The sequence below is a fragment of the Battus philenor genome, unplaced genomic scaffold, assembly GCF_028537555.1.
Source record: "Battus philenor isolate CCGP_79_NKW_IND1 unplaced genomic scaffold, ilBatPhil1.0.hap1 SCAF_2, whole genome shotgun sequence".
Classification (NCBI taxonomy): domain Eukaryota; kingdom Metazoa; phylum Arthropoda; class Insecta; order Lepidoptera; family Papilionidae; genus Battus; species Battus philenor.
Window position 1 is genome coordinate 8,179,610 of NW_027181682.1, and position 17,701 is coordinate 8,197,310.

At 30.3% G+C, this 17,701-nt stretch overlaps 1 protein-coding gene across 4 annotated transcripts in view; it reads left to right on the forward strand.

Moving 5' to 3' along the window:
- Positions 1–17,473, forward strand: part of LOC137922458 (sodium/hydrogen exchanger 9B2-like) — a 35,534-nt gene extending 18,061 nt beyond the window's left edge. For 2 of the 4 annotated variants that reach the window (XM_068765456.1, XM_068765455.1), the window contains exons 3-13: positions 5,254–5,345; positions 8,403–8,502; positions 8,925–9,073; positions 9,733–9,964; positions 10,195–10,364; positions 10,582–10,796; positions 11,852–12,023; positions 13,302–13,456; positions 14,128–14,292; positions 14,568–14,772; positions 15,940–17,471. In XM_068765456.1, coding sequence (XP_068621557.1) covers positions 5,254–5,345; positions 8,403–8,502; positions 8,925–9,073; positions 9,733–9,964; positions 10,195–10,364; positions 10,582–10,796; positions 11,852–12,023; positions 13,302–13,456; positions 14,128–14,292; positions 14,568–14,772; positions 15,940–16,130 — 1,846 coding nt within the window. In that variant the 3' untranslated portion in view covers positions 16,131–17,471. Of the gene's footprint in view, positions 1–3,624; positions 3,870–5,253; positions 5,346–8,402; positions 8,503–8,924; positions 9,074–9,732; positions 9,965–10,194; positions 10,365–10,581; positions 10,797–11,851; positions 12,024–13,301; positions 13,457–14,127; positions 14,293–14,567; positions 14,773–15,939 lie in introns of those variants that run through there. The other 2 variants (XM_068765457.1, XM_068765454.1) reach the window with 2 other exon arrangements.
- The last annotated feature ends 228 nt before the right edge of the window (positions 17,474–17,701 follow it).

A 17,701-nucleotide genomic window follows, 5' to 3' on the forward strand; every position in this document is an offset into this window, starting at 1 on the left:
TGTATACTACATATGAAAATAGTTGTTGATCTGAACACAACCGAAACGTAATCACGCCAAAAGAATCTATAGAAATGTATAAGTATGTGAGTCACGTGCTATTGCTATTCATTGCTGCGTATATATCTTTCCATTATGTTGCTTTGTTACGGTTCGTTTTAACTTCATAAATATTTGACGATATAACGAAAACAGAAAGAAAAATCAGTTCCTTTAATATCATCCATGCCGTTCCCTGTCACTTTATGTTATATAATACGCTGTTTTTTTATTACTCAAGTTAATCTAAGTACATAATAGCTTCAAAAACATTTCATGATCGTTTATTTCGCTTAAATTTTCTGTCAACTATAAAGCAAAAATTATAATACAATAACACGAACACACTATAAATGGTATCTATAATTAGTTATTTTATAATTATGAAGCAATACTATATTGGTTTTTTCTCAGAACTTAGGAAACTCGGATATTTTGCCTTATTTATCTTTGAAATTAGATATAGATAGATCAAGGTTTAACAAGGTTTTTCCTAATTAAGATGTAACGTTAAACACAAGCGTTACAATGTTGATTAACATTTACGTTAATATTTCGTAAAAATTTTGTCCCCGGTCGTGGTGACTCGTTTCAACCGAAATAACATTTTGATATACACATAATGCCACTTGTTTCAAGATTTATGCTACTAAATTCATCATTAATATTGACTATATTCAAAAGAGTCACTCATCAATATTACAAATTAAAAATATATACTGCCTTTTTAATCTCCCTTATAGAAATTTGTTAAGAAACTAATACCTAACTACAAATTGTTAAAACTTTAAAAAAATTTATAGCATTGAGTACCATTAAAATTAACAAAAATTGGTACTAGGCCCGTATTCTCCGAGATAGGACTTGTATCCTTTCTGAGAAAGAATTATGAAAATTGTATTGTTCATTTAGATATACCGGTCACAAAATATCGTATACACGCTTAAAACCATTTTAAATTATCTGTATAAAACTGTAAAAGATAGTCTTAATTATGCCTGTAGTCTAAAATTAGAAGGAGTTGAATACAATATTCCAGTTCCGCAGCATTGATATATTGTAAAATAATCATATAACGACTGATAAACAATAACTACAACAGTCATCAACATATTGATAATTTTTCGCATGCAAATTTTGTCTTTGCTTATTTGTTTGCATTAATCTAATCAAGCAATTATTGAAAAACTTTGAAGTCATTTAATGCTTTTCTATGACTTTAACTTTTTTCCTTTATAAACGAATAAACTATTTCTACTCATGAAATTTTTAAAAAAACTTTTAAAGCGCCTTACGTATTTCATCCGCAAAAACTTTGAACCATTGTTTGCTCAAGTTATATTCACAGGCCATATACCCAGAATCTATTTTTTTTAATATTGCAGGGCTCTACAAGCAAAAATAAATAACAATAAAGAAATAAAACTTTTAATTGACAAGAATGTATCAAACGATTGAATAACATTAAATTATATAATGAAGTATTTGGAACTGATGACCGATCTCACGTACACGACAAACCTGTACACCTACGGCAATTCATTAAACAAAAGACGCAGTTAAATCAGTTTTCTGACATATCGATAGTTTCTGTTTATGTACTAAATGAATATTTTTAAGTGCATTAGCACTCCTTTAGCGTGCTATATCGAGTAAATAAACTGTTAGCTATTTAAAAACTAATGATGTATCATTCAGTGTGATGTAAAACAATTACTTGATTTATTATATGGGAGAGAATTACAGTTTCGTTTAATTGACTAAAAAAGCTGTCTTAAAATCAGATCTACGTTACACAATTACATAATAAATTATTTGTATCTAAAACTAGTAGGATCGTGGGAATAATTTTATTAAATTACATCAACTAAAGTAAGCACGTATTATTTGTTATTAGAAATTTAGAAGTATTACCATATATTATTTTAGTTGAATTAACATACTCTTTCAAAGATAAGAAAAACGTGACTTATCGCTTTTCAACATTCCATTTTTAAATTAACCAATAACGTCTAAGCATCACTCTGTTTGTATCAGCAGTTCCCATATTATTGGTTTAATTTTCAAAACAGCGCTTTTGAATAAGAGTTTTTTATAGAACTCTAATGTAATTTTTGGAGAAGAATAAATGAGTCCCAATGACAATAAACGATTTTAATTTGTTTTCGCTAGCAAACAAATATAAAAAAATGAATGAGGTCGTCCGTTTTCGTTCAGTCTCTATAATGATTTATTCGCAAATACAATATTGTAACAATTGCCTAGGGTATACTAATTGTTATTAGTCATTTCTTTAACAAACAAAGCAAAGTATAGATGAATATTATGAATAAGTCGGATATTGGTTGTCCATTTTAATATAATTTATGTTTAATGTGTAAAAAGACTTGTAGTTTATTATTCGAATATTTTTGCAAGCAGGCAAAACTATCAATAAACACTGATTCCAAAAGTTGATTATTACGAATTAAAGATTAAAACTGCCGTGTACGAAACGTAATTCCGATATAAAGGCAGACGCAATTACGAATTATTATAATTTCTTCCTATATTCATTTTCTAAATAAACACATAATTTTAAACCTCACGTACTTTTCATGTATTATTCTTTATATATGACAGATTATCGCGTTGTTTTAATCCAATCTGATGTTGTAGAGCAAGAAAGGCATAAAAATTTTGAAATATATTACCCATATTTGGAAGGTACATATAAACGTAGAACCTTAAGAATTACGGCCTATTGTAATTCCGACTTCTTTACTGAATAACTATTCTTCAATATTCTTTCGCTAATCAAAATGGTAAAAAAATAGTCAAATCCACATTGATAAAAAAAGTAAATTAAAGTTAAAAAAAAATGGAAACGATATCTTTATATTTCGAATTAAAATTATTATAGGAAAATTCAATAAAGAATGAAATATATATCGACACATTAATAATATAATTATATATTAGAAATTACAAGTCAATCAAAAAATGTTTTTCTGTAATTAAAAAAATATTTTTTTACTCTCATTGTTTTCAATCTCCATTTGTTGAGCTTATTTGACATGGATCGTACCTAATACGCATTCTATACTACGGCATAAAGTTATAGCCTATTATAACCGACTTTGTGATTTTTATTACCATCAGAAATACTTATTAACTTTTTAAAGAAATATGCGTAATATCGAGAGACATCGCAAATAAGTAAAGTTTTTTCAATAAAAAATATTAAATGTTTTAATAATAATTTCAACGTCGACATTGTGATGATAATAATGTCGGTTGTTGCGAAATTAGGAAGAAAGGTGTTGTGCGAGCAGCGCGGGCATCGCAGACGATGTCACACGAGCCGATTCAGATGTTTTAGAATCAAATTACAAACATGCGGGTGCGCCGTCGCACCTCATTCAGTAGCTCAAAACTGCGGCTTCGTAACGGCCGCAACCCTATCCGATACTTGAGACTTCACTATGAGTGAGGGCTCTGTAGTTAAGCAAATTTTTTTACACGCCGGCCAATGACCGGCCCACGGGTCTGCGAAACTGAATGTTCCGAGGCAGTCACGTGCCCGGGGTGAGGCGCGGCGGGCGGCTTTACTCGCAACCGAACCTTCTCTTATAAGATGCACACTCGTCGCGTCATAGGTGTGAAGCGTGCACGGCCTAACGGCATGCCCGGTGCACAATATTGGATACGTTCGCATGCCGATATTTAGTTTTAGATAATTACATATACGTAGTGCCATGTAGGATGTCTCACAGTAGCCTTAGCTGTCACTACGATAGCTACCTCCCGTCTGATTCTTCCCTTGAAACAGATGCACTCAATCGACACTGGTAAGTTTTTAAATTAAACTTAGTACTAACTTTTATTATGTTTATTTAAAATTATTATGTTACATTATCCTTATCTATCTGTAGATAAACATATATATATATATATATATATATATATATATATATATATATATATATATATATATATATATAAATATACAAACAATATGTAAGAGTTTGATTCCTATAAGTATTCCTATAAGTAATCAAAAAAATTTGTACAGGGGTCGTACAATTTTTTTTTCTGATATAATATATTTCTTAATAATAATGGCATCAAATCAAATATTAATAATAAAAGTTTTAAAAATGTTTTGATACTCAAAAAACGATTTGTTTTGGTGTACCTACATTGTTATTTATTTTTAGATAGGATAAGCCCTTGTACAAAGTCGGCTCAAAAAGCACGTTGTATCATCGATAATAAACGATATCGTGGTAACCAGATGTTACTTGTATAAGTATTACCTATTATTACAAATACATATGACATAAAAACACTCGTGTTCGACCCACATGCGACCTCAAGCGCCGTGTGCGACACATCGACGACCGAGTCGGAATAAACTCGTGGCCAAATATCCATAGTAGTTCCATTAAGTCATACAAAACGCTTACAATCCATTGCGTATAAACATTGACCCAGTACGTCGCGTAGTTTTCCGTTAAAACCTTATGCCACGCACTCACCTTACAGTACGGTTTGGCCCATTGTAATAAAAGGCTTTTTTTTAATAATCTTACATGCCACTGTAATTTTAATGCAACCAAATATTCAGTCAATTTTGTTGCAAAAAAACGTTAATACATAATTTATTAATACTTTATAAGCTAAGCAAATAGAACTACCATTTTATATTGAAAAGTCTTTACGAGTCATTAATAAACTCTTAGATGCAATGATTCAACAAGAACTAAACAATAGCCACATAATTAAATTTTCAATAGAAGAGTCTAAATAGTTACAAGTTCGTAGAAAATTGACAACATATAAAACTTGTCTGAAATCCTGCGGAAATGAACTTGCTCTACAAAAAGTTAGTCGCCTTCGAATCCAAACGACATATTCATTTATGAGCAAAGTAGTCCAACCTTAACCTAATACAGGGTTAGAAAACACGAGGTGATTACAAGTCAATTAGCTACCCTTGAATTTGAAATGTACCAGCACCGATCTCAATTTGATTAACTTGCTTTCCATTTCAAAAGTATTATTCTTTATTGAACGAAATAATAAATTATAGAGCCCTTTAATTCGGAATTATTTCTACGACGGACGTACTTAATAGAATTCCAAGTCATTGCCAAATATTAGAAAGTCACAGTGCTACTCGCTTTAGGTGCCGAGTTCACTTGCCACCACTAAATCGTACCAATTCTGCAGGAATGGCCGCGTGTCAGCGCAAGCAGAAGGGCCGTCGCGCCGCAAGAGCAATCTGCACAATGCCATGGCGGCTGAAATGGACTCATCGTGGGGTAAGATTCCTTAATAAAAAAACTTATAAATAAATAAAAAAACTGACAATTAAATTGCTACAGCACGGGCTACTTTTTCATCAAAACCACAATAATGTATTGTGTCACGACAATGTCTGTAACAAATGTGTAGTACGAAAGGTTGTGACTTAACATGAAACATTCATATTGTACCACCAACATTTCCATGCGCTTGAGTTCTGCTAAAATTAAATGAAAACAAGAGTTACTCTAAGTCTTTTGATTCAGACAGGCAACAAAACACTACTTCTCTGTTAAAAATAATTAAATTACCGAGCTGTTATGAAATGTACCATCTGACATGGCAATGATCTTTTGACGAGGGCTGATGCGGTGCTGTGCAAAACATTGTATTTAAAGATCCTGGAAACAAGACATTAAAAACCGCTTTCTATTAAGCAAAATAATGAGAATTTGATGAGAAAAAGTAAATACGCCTATAATCATTTTGAATTCCTCCCATTGGAGTTCGAATACATTTACTTATTTTAAGTTCACATCGTTACACAATAATCAACAAAATATAAAATGAAAGCGGAACATTATTTAAAGAAATGTTCAAATAAAAATTTTTATGAATCTATAATAACGAATTCATCGTTTCGGATTTAAAAGACATTTCTAATTACAATTGCGCCTATGACTCAACCTTAAAATAGCCCTTGATATAGTCTTATGGATATTAAGTAAAAGGTTGCAACCTTACTGCGTCCACTGGTAATGACCTCATCGTGCTTATTTATAAGAATTGCGGTCACCCGATTTTAATCAAACACTAGAGCAGGTACAGTAATTTTTTTTATTAAATGAAAACCATGGAGGTCTTTTATTTAAAATACAATGAAGTTATTGAATACGTTAGGTGAAAATTTTAAAAGGTCAATTTTTTATTTCTGCCTGTTAAATAGCCGTTTATGGATTTATGTGTGCTATATAAATCTATACCGAAAACGTTAAATGTGATATGGGGTAATATTATTAATGGTATTTGTATCATTAGCAAAAGCTAACATTTTTACATAGCTAAAAAAATTACAGTACAAAAATAATTTTAACAAATGCCAAATAAATATTAACTTGTTCGTAAAATCTGTTTATCAAAAATACTGGTTTGAAGCAATCGTTTATATTAGTGTAGTAAGTAATAATAACCATCGTCTGACTTCTGATAAAGTATGCAAATGAGAGTTTCACAGCTTGTTGACAATGACGGTAAGACACAAATGCAACTTTTTTTATATTTTCCTTTACAAAAATTGAATCAAATCCGTTGCTATATTTTAAGTATAGATAATAATAATAAAATTTACAAAAGAAATATATAATTTCACATTTCTCAACGGGAATTCATAAATTAACAAAGAATGGGAACAGGTTTTCATAGCAACTTGACGCAAAATAAAATATCTATTATCTGCACTTAAATTCGGTATTTGTGTAAAAATAATCATCAGTAAATTGCACTAAACACTTCTTAAAGTAGAATAGTTAAAAGAAAAAAAAACTTGTTTACAATGTGAATAAGCCTGTGGGCAGAACTTAAATTTTAAATAAATATTTATGATCAACAAACTATTGGCATGTAATTTTAATTGAGCTGATAGGTTTTAGACTAAGCGCCCTATGCGCCTTGCCCACTTAAACCCGCGGAACCTGCAAATGCCTCTTGGGCACTGCTATCCAGCAAAATAGATACCGACGTATCCCAGGTGATCAGCAATGTGAAATGGCAGTATGCAGGCCACATAGAACAGATGGTGGCTAGGGAAAGAACAACATCGTACGTCCACCTACAAGGTCGACAGACGACCCTGACAAAGCAGTCGGAAGACGCTGGATGCATGTCGCTTCCAACCAGTCCTAATGGAAATCATCCTAGTCACTATTGAGTATTGAGCAAACTATGCCGTGAATTATGGCCCGCATTTTCACTCTTAAAGGACATTTGTGCCTCAACAGTGAAAACATTACAAGGCCTAAAAGACAACAAACATTTTCAATTATAACACAAGCGACTTAAACATAATTATCTATATTTACTAAATAAGAGTTCACTGCCAACTAGCTAAATCAGATCATTAGTATCTCGTTATTCACTTAAAAAAACTCTTAAATGTAAAATATTAACTTCATAAACCATAATATAAGACGCAAATTACTCGAGTAATATTTATAAAATAGCAAAATTTAATCCTAAAAAAATATTTAGAACATGCAACCCGTCACGTTTGGTCGTGTAAGACAAAACGTATTACGTCAGTGCAATTAAATACGTTATGTTTTATTGGGGAAAAAAGAAGTTTATTAAATAATGAAATCATATTTCTTTAGTTTAACAAAGACAATAATATATTTATTACATAGTAATCTATCCCATATAATGTAAAACTGTAAATAAAAGTGTTATGTCAGTATAACACTGTTTTTTTTGTGATGTTTGTACTTGCATGATAATCATCATCATCGTTATAGCCGCAGGCCGTTTCTTGCTAGCTATAGGTGTTCAGCATGGATTTCCAATAAGACATGTACAAAAATAAATATATAACAGCTATAGAGCTGGGGCTTCTTATCTTGCTTGGATTAACTTCCATTAAAATTATCGATACATAGAAAAGTTATATTATTATCATATAAATGTCTAATATTATCTAATGCCATCTGCATAAACATGGGAGATCGTATTATAATTCTCTTAATTAATTATCCTATGGTTACAGAGTACAAAATACTAAAAATATTTATTTTAAATAAACATCCACGTCGTTACGACATTTCAGTCCTTTGTTGTTTTTCCATTTAAAAATTAGGTAAGTAGAAATAAACACTTAAATATTGCTATCTAAAACGATCTGAACAAGTATTTTTAATTATTAAGACTACCTCTGATACGTTTTCTGATATCTTTATTACATAGAGATTTCGGCCTTCAAGTTAGTAGTTATATAATATGTATGTGTACAACTGGTCATTCCCACAAATTGATCGATTGAAACTCGACTTACTTGTATCATAACTTTATTGCTTCTTCCACAGATCGACCGGCACACATCGAGGGCAGGTATAAAAAATATTCAACTACTTCTTCCGTATATTCCAAGAAAGCCCTGTCTCATCAAAGTGAACACATTGAAAGGTAATATCTCGTGTTTCGTACCCATTACCGCTTTGTTGCAAACATGGCCAACCAAAATGTTATACAGTTTTAAGCATATAATATAAATTAAAAAAATACGAAATGATTATTTTAAATACTTTGATAATAGACAATGTGATAGTTCTAAAATTACCTGAAACTTAAGTAAAAATTAAATTTCAATAAAACTTGTTAAAGGTTATTAATATTTATGTTCATTGATTTCGATAAAAGTATTATTTTCGTAAATCATATGCTTATAAATTTCATTAACATAATTTTGTAATTCGCATACGAAACTAATACGACAGCGTAAAATTTCAAAACTTCTTGATATTTTTATCATTTATACCAATCAAGTACATGGAAATGCATTGCAGTGTGTTGGACAAGTGAACAATGTATTCTTCTTGTCACGGCAGGTCCTGGTGGTACGCTTGTTGTCAAAAGTGTCATCAAGAAGAATCCGGAATACCATCATGGGAGCCGCCGCATTGGCAAAAGATATGTCCCTATCCCTTATGTCCATCGTACAGACATTTTGCTCAGACCCTTTCCGTATTCTTAATCGGTAAGATATTTTAATTATTAATTAACTTAAAGAGAAAAATATGTTAAAGTATTATTTGAGTGTGTTAAATGTATATCGTCCAATGAAAAGTTATTTCATTAATTTGTGTATTATTTTGTCTTTCTGTTTAAAGATTAAATTAATAATATATAATTCTGGCTTATCACTTAACTTACGAGCAATTATCTCGTTTATGTTTATCATGATATTAAAAAAATCATGAGAACTTTTATATAATATAAATCTCCAAACTTTAAAGAACAAAGTCATAAATTCAATCTTAGAACGTAGATTTAATTTATGCGTACGGAGGTTAGCAGATATCCTTAGTAAATCTCTCTTTTAATGAGTTTTGATTAAAAATATTTTGGAGTTAGTCATAGTAAGAATAAAATATTAATAGCGATATCATAGATGTCCATTACGTAATGACTCATATATGCAATTTTCGAATGCATCCTATACATACCAGCATTGCAAGTAATGTGTTTTGCCATTAATGATTATTTTGCCACATGACATTTTGCAATCGCAGTTAAACATCGATGGATGTACACTTTATAATTAATATTAACGTGTGAAACACATTGTATTTCTGATTGTCGTAAAAGATACTATTGTTAAAAATCTGTCATTATAAATATGTATTGAATTTATAGGTATTTTGGTGTGGGTTGTCATCTGGATAGTCATGGGCGACACGGCAGCGCCAGGAGGGCAATTGTTTACACTAGCTGTACTTACTATTGCCGCACACTTCGGTGGATGGTTAATGGTCAAAGTCACAACACTGCCTGCTCTTATAGGAATGTTAATAGTAGGAATCGTAATGAAAAATGTCGGATTTGTAAACTTTGATTCCAACTATGAACGTGTATGTTCTTATATCAGGTAATTATCGTAGCATAAGAAATTAAGCATTTTCTAAGATTATTACTTTAAAAGTAAATTACAGTCATCATTATCAATAACTGGAACATTATCACTATATGTATTACTATTTTTGAACTCTGTTGTATGAATCATCTGAAATTTTTCATAATATGCACTTTATTCCGATTTTTTAATACTGATGTACGCCGTGTCTAACAATTATAATAATGTTGAAAAAATTCTTCCAGAAAAATAGCTTTAACGATAATATTAACTAGAGCCGGTTTAGACCTTGATCCGGTGGCTATGAAAAAATTCTTCTTAACTGTTATTAAGCTGGCTTTGATACCGTGGACATTTGAATGCGTACTATGTGCAGTCATGTCTAACTTACTGCTTGGATTACCATGGGATTGGGGTAAGTTTTTTTTATTATTAATATGTCTAAGCAACAATAACAACTTTTACTATAGTAGATTTTTTTAACAGTCTAACAATTGCGTTTGTTACTTAGTTTAGTTTAGTTTTTACTTTAGTTGCCACCAAGTTTCAAACATGTTAGTTCTCATAAACAAAAATGTTAATTTATTGTTACAAAAACATTTTTGTTACAACTATTATATACTTCATTTCAGCTTTTCTTCTTGGATCTATAATAGCGGCAGTGTCGCCTGCTGTGATTGTACCGTGTCTGTTCAGACTACGCGGTAAAGGTTATGGCGTGTCGAAAGGAATTCCAACACTCGTTTTAGCAGTGTCGGGTGTCGACGATGCTGCTAGTGTAGCCGTATTTGGAATAGTATCATCCATAATGTTTGCAAGCTCCTCCATCACAATGAATATCGTACAGGTAATCTTACTAGTTACTATTTTCCCATTTTTCTCTACTAATGTCTTTCTTTTGTAAAAATAAATATTTCTATTAAAAATTAAATTAAAATGCCAATACAAAAACTTTACATTACATATTTATCGAGAGATTCCTTAAAACATTTTGATAATATTTCTCGACACCTAACTACATTCGCTGTAGCAACCTATTTATTTATTTCGCGTCACAATATACAAACATATTTACATGAATACTTATACATAACTATTTCATTATTTAAAATGGTCATAATACGATTAAATTATATTTTTAATAATATACCATAGCCGAGAATATCTCATGCTACGTATACCTTTACGACTCATCATTTAGACTCTTAACTAATAAATCTTAACGCAGCGATAAAAGGAAATTAATTATTCTTTTTCTTCTTAATTGTATTCTCCATAAATAAAATCCCTTCACGGAATCGAAAACAAGCTGCATGCAAGTGCTAGGGAACATCATCATCACCACCAATATTTTAGCCGCAGGACGTCCACTGATGGACCTTCCCCCATAGATTTCTAGTAATACCGGTTGAAAGCGACTTACATACACAGTTTTTTGACCACTTTGATAAGGTTATCAGTCCAACTTGTAGGTAAACGCTCTACGTTGTGCTTGCCGCTCCATAGTCTCCACTCTAAAATTTCAAAACGCCAGCAGCCATCAATTCTGCGGACTAGGTAGCCTGCCTCCTGCCATTTCAACACGCTATCCCCTGGATTATGTCAATTACTTTTGTTCGTCTACGGATATCCTCTACATTATACTATCAGGGTTTGACGTAGTTATTTATTAGCAACAAAAAGCCGTCTAGGTCGGAATCTATTTTGGCCACTACAGTTTTTGGATTTTAAAAGCCTGAATACAAAATCGTTATAAAAAGAGACGTATCACCTTATAATAAGAAAAAGATTGGATTCATATTTTTAATTCTAAAGTGATCGGTATTCGAATATTGTAACTCTTAATAATTTGGAATTACAATTTATTTACAAAATTTAATTTAAATAAAAATGCTTTTCCAGGGGCCTATGAGTGTGATTGGGGGCATAGCTTTCGGAGTTATTTGCGGATACTTGGTGAAATATATACCTGAACGAAACGACGCTTTCTTAGTGCCATTGCGTGTGATTCTTCTTCTTGCTGGAGGTCTTATGTCTGTTCTAGGATCTGAAGAAATAGGCTGGGGAGGTGCAGGTAAAAACAAAAAATATTTACTGATAACTTAAATGTAACATTTATCTACACTATCTTTAGCAGATGTGAAAAGATGAAACAATAATGATTCAAATAAAAAGTAATGAAAAATTAAGTATAAAATAATTTACGAATTTCATTGACTTAAATAAAGATTTCAATTGCAAAGTAAAAAAAAATTAATCCCTTGAACAAAAATTATCAGGACTCTCTTACTAACCCACAGAAACGATTAAATTGTTTGAAGTCAATAGTTCCAAGTACGATTGATTGTTTTCTTCTGTATGATGCGAGATTTTTACACGAACAATACACTGTTGTAACTATAAAAATGGATCTGTAATACAGAAGGAAACAAAGCTAATGTGAAATCTCTGTTTACAATTACTCATCCACTATAACAACCAGAGGCATGTTGTACAAACGCGATGGTAAAAGATTACAAGGAAAATCGTAATCCTACAGTTTGATGTAATAGCATACTCATACAATATAAAATAATTTAATATTTAATGTACCACTGTTCTATTGTTCATTTATATTTTATATAATAATATTTAATTTTTGGTTATAATAAGATTAGCATATAACTTACATTGGTTGCCGTAGAACAAACGAATACCAATTTTTGTGTCAATGTAAATTGCTGAGTATGAGACTTTGTATATTTATTTTGGATTTCAAAATTTTAAATAAACAAATTCCCTAATTCCTTTTAAAACGGTTCGAAATAGTTTTATATAATAAAAATTGCTAATCGATATTTTTAAAATTTGTTATTACTTTAAAAATGTGTAAATTATTATGAACTTTTATAATAATATTAAAATATGACTAAAACGAACAAGTAAACTTTGCACATTTTTGGAATACTTACTTGCTTAATTATAGTTAATATTTAAACAAATCTGATCTTCGAACGTAGAATAGCTGGTATAGTAATAAAATATTTTAAATACTTTTATATCCAAATTTTAAATCTCTCCTTCGGAATACAAATCTTAAATATATTACGTTCATAAAAATATGTCGAAAAACTTTTCAAGATTATTTTCTTCATAATGAATTTCCGACACTTAAAATGTTTTCTAATTAATGAAATCGTTAAAATTCTGTTTAAATCTTACACTTAATGTTAATACCTGAATGCTTAACAGATGCTTTAATATTTTCAAAAAAGAATATTTATTTGTATGTGTGTAATATATTCGTGCGAGTTTATAATACTATTCAGAATATTATTTAGAACATACTGTTGAATTTTTATCTGTATTGCAGGTCCACTAGCTGTTATTGCATTTGCATTTGTGGCATGTAAAAATTGGGCCGAACAGGGATGGGAGCTCGAGGACAACCCAGTGGCCACGGCGTTTGAAATTTTCTGGATGTTCTTTGAACCGATGCTCTTTTCTATCACTGGGGCACAAATTGTTGTAAGTTGTATAGTTTTACAATTGTGTTTAATTATGTATTATTATTAATTATTTTTATACAACAGCACTTAATATTATTATTGTATTAAAATTGAAAATTAATATTAAATGCCCTTATACAGTATATAAATAAATAAACTACTACTAAAAAATATCAAAACGAGGCAATAATGACTATAAAAAATGTCAAAAAATACATTTACTAAATAGCAGTTTGTGAATATTACATTAAACAATAAGCTAATTAATTTAATTTTTTTTAAAAGACGAAGTTCTATTCGCATGAACAACATTTATCTAAACAAATACGCTCTGAGAGGTTACATTTTAAGGGTTCAATATTATTTTATGTTTAGCATAACCTATTGTCTAAAAATCTTCTTTGTATATTAATCTATCTAATTACAAGTATTAATCACATTCAGAATCATTTAAAATAGACTTTTGGCTGGGGTTTTTCCTCACGCTATTTGCATTGGGTATGTCTTGCTTTATCTATCATCCCCACATTTCATGAAATACAAAAACCAAAATATTATTACTTTTTTTGCTAGTTACTTATAGTTCATTGTCCGTCGTTAGGTTCCGTTACAACATACCTTTAAACTTGCTATATATTAATTTGATTTTTTTTGTCAGATTATTCTTAACTTAAAATTATTTTGGCAAAGATTGCAGATTTAGAGCCACACTTGGTGCTAGTTGGAGGGGGTATTTTAATTACGTGTGTTGTTCTTCGAGCAATGGTCACAAGTGTTTCCGCAGTGCGGAGCAATCTTAACATGAAAGAGAAGGTCTTCGTAGGACTCGCTTGGATGGCCAAAGCAACTGTACAGGTAAATTTTGTGATTAATTTACACACTTTTATTTAAAAATAAAAACATAATAGTCATTTTATCGACGCATCCTTATCAGTACTAAAAATTGAATTTTGTAAATTGAAATTTGTGAATTGAACATTACGTATGTCACCACTCAACAAAAGAAAAAAAAATACAATTTATTATCTAACAAATATTTTGACATTAGTCATTCATCTAACTTTATAAGCTTTATAACCCATTTTGACATTTAACTTTAAACCAATCAGTAAATGTAAATATTTTCACAGGCAGCTCTAGGCCCTGTAGCTTTGGACGAGGTGCGTAAAATGGCGGGCGACGGAGAACCTGTTCCGGAATTGTTGAAATATGCAGAAACAGTAATCACTGTGTGCATCATGTCTATAGTGATCACAGCACCTCTTGGAGCTATGGTAATAACAATCACTGGGCCCAGACTACTTTCAAAAACTACGAAACCTCCTGTCTTAGAAGGTATGTACTGTTTTTATATTTTGAAATCAATTTCGCTATTACATTTGATAAGAAAAATAATATATTTCGTGTTATGAAGACTGGACTGATTTTAAACTAAGTTTTGATTTATAGCTAAATACCATTGATTTAACGATCATTTGTACCGCAAAATATCGATTAATATTTAATAGCTACTATTTTTTTTTGTTTTAGAAAGGAATATAAATTTTGGGTATCATCCAAATATATAATATAGTATAATCACACCATAAATATTTTAAATATTCTCCTACTACTAAACACATAAAAGAAATTTACTTTTATTAAATTAGGTTACGAATTGGAGAACCGTTAAACGCTTTAAGAATAAAGCATTAACGTATGCATGGATTATTTTAATATATGTAATAGGAAAAGTTTTGTAGTTTATGTTTGATTTTATTATATTTATACATGGATATATTTATTTCTCCAATATTTAGTTTAATAATACACCTACTAAATATTACCTCTCTCCATTTTCATTGACTTACCGCATAATAAAAAAAATTGTTACAAATATTTCAAATATTTTTTCCTTTAAAAAAAAGATTTAGTAAAGGGTAATAAGCTAATATCTTCGTTCGGTTTTGACTCAACGAAATTGTATTTTACCCGAAAATTCTATTTTAAATTTTAATGTTTTAACAAAAATATTTCATCATAGCGATCTTTATTCTAAAATAACATAATTTTCGCATATAAAAACAATTTATGGACAAACATGGATAAACACCAGTTAATTTTTGACCTTCTTATTTTTGGAAATACTTTGTGTTTGTTTACATTCCGAGTTCCGAGTTTTTAAATATTCCTTTCGTATTGAATAAATATTGTAATGGATATTCAGCATCAATATATCTCGCTTTTTTTCTGGTTCACAATTCTTTTTCCGGACAAGGGAAATATTTATGCTACAATCAATATTCGATTACCAGTCAAGGTTTTTTGACAATGAACATTTAAATCACTTTATAATTTTATACAGCGAGATCTATATCACTTGCATTAATAACTTTTGTATCTTTTAAATTTATCAATCTTTTCTTGGTAAAACTCCACATTATTATTTTTTCACATAGAGTTTTCTTACTTTTTGGTGATATCGAAGGAGTAAATTCCTTAAATTGTTGGTTTTTTGCTTAGGCTGGAGACGATCGCACCGTCCATCCATACGAGACATTTCTATCATCGACGAAGAGGAAATTGCTGAACGCGAATGTGAAGCTGAAGCCAGCCATTCGGCTCCCGAGGACAATCCCGCGGCACCAAATGCATTCAGCACCCCTACGCCGGCTCCAATGCCTGTTACAGTACAACCAAATCATCGCACGTGACCTATCAACTTGATACTTGACTTATACCGTCCATTGTACTTATCCATTCCACGATTTCTAATAACTTTGTAAAAACCGTTTAACGAACGTATAAACTTAAAAAATATTCTTAAAAAAATATAAATCATAAGGAGGAAGGAAATAAACAAAGTATTGGATCCGGACATCCTTTGGTACTAATAAACATTTAATCAATGTTACTATCGTATTAATCAGTTTGATTATAATGCTATATATATGTGTGTATGTATAGGTATAAACGGAGACCATTAAAAAATTGATAAAACTTGAATTTGAATTTCAGAAGTTGTTTAATGTTACTTGTATTATGTGTAATAACTAATTGAGAAAACTTTACTATAACTCTATTATAAAAAATATAGGTTTTTAACTTACAATCCATTAACAGTAATTTGTTTTTCCTTCCAATTTACAAATGACAAGAACGCTATTGCTATTGAAATAATTGGGTCTTAGTTATATTATGTATGTGTTATAGTAAAGAACTCATCCCGTTCAAAAAAAAATCGCAATCCCTTTTATAATTGGGAATATGAAACTTTTTAATATCGAATAAATAAATTTGTTGGTACTTAGTACAATGTGTGTACTTACAGTATTTGAATACGTATAGGATATAATCAATTTGAACACGCGAAATGAAATATATGTAATTGAATTACGTCATTCGTTCACTAAAATAATGGGACAAGTAGTTTAAATCCCATGTAATTAATGTTATTGTGATAAATGTGTATACTTAATATTTAAAAAATTAGAATAAACCTCGCCTTTCACTTTTGTATTAGTTCTTGTTACCAATCGGAGGAACGTTTTGAGTATTATTTACTTTTAGTTTTTTGTTGTAATAACTTGTTATTCACATTGCTATAAGTATCCGTAGTTATTAATAGAGAAACAGTATTGTTGTGACATACACATTTAACCGAGTCCTGTTTTGTAATTAAGGAAATCGTAATCAATATTTAATTTTAGGTGTAATATTTGTAATGGGTAGTTCCTTATTGATTTATTTTATATATTGAAAATACTTACTGAAATGTTACAATTGTAAGTTACGAGTATTATTCCGTAACCCAAAGCTTATTGGTTCAAAAATATTAGCTAATTAGACAGTGGCGTAGCTATGGTATTTGGGGCCTGGGGCAGATTGGGGCTTGGTGCCCCCCCTCCCCCATAAAGAGTCAAAATAATTTCAAAATTCAGAACAGAATGTAGTTAATATATATTTTTTTGGTTCAAAATAATAGTAAATATATATAAAATAACATTAGATCTAAAAAAAAAAATTATTGGGAAAATTTAAAAGCGAACATTCCTCGCTTTTTGGCCTGCAAAGTCATTAATCACATTTTCAAAATCAATAGTGTCGACTAGTTTGAAACATAGATATGTGTTTTTGGGATTTAGGGCCCTTTAAAAAAACACTTTGTGTTTTGCGAATGAAAGGCTGAGGAGAGAGGCTTAAACACTGTGTATATTATAATTTGTAACCGTTTACTTTTTTTTAATGTTCATATTATTTAACAACTTTTTTAGCACAAAAATAG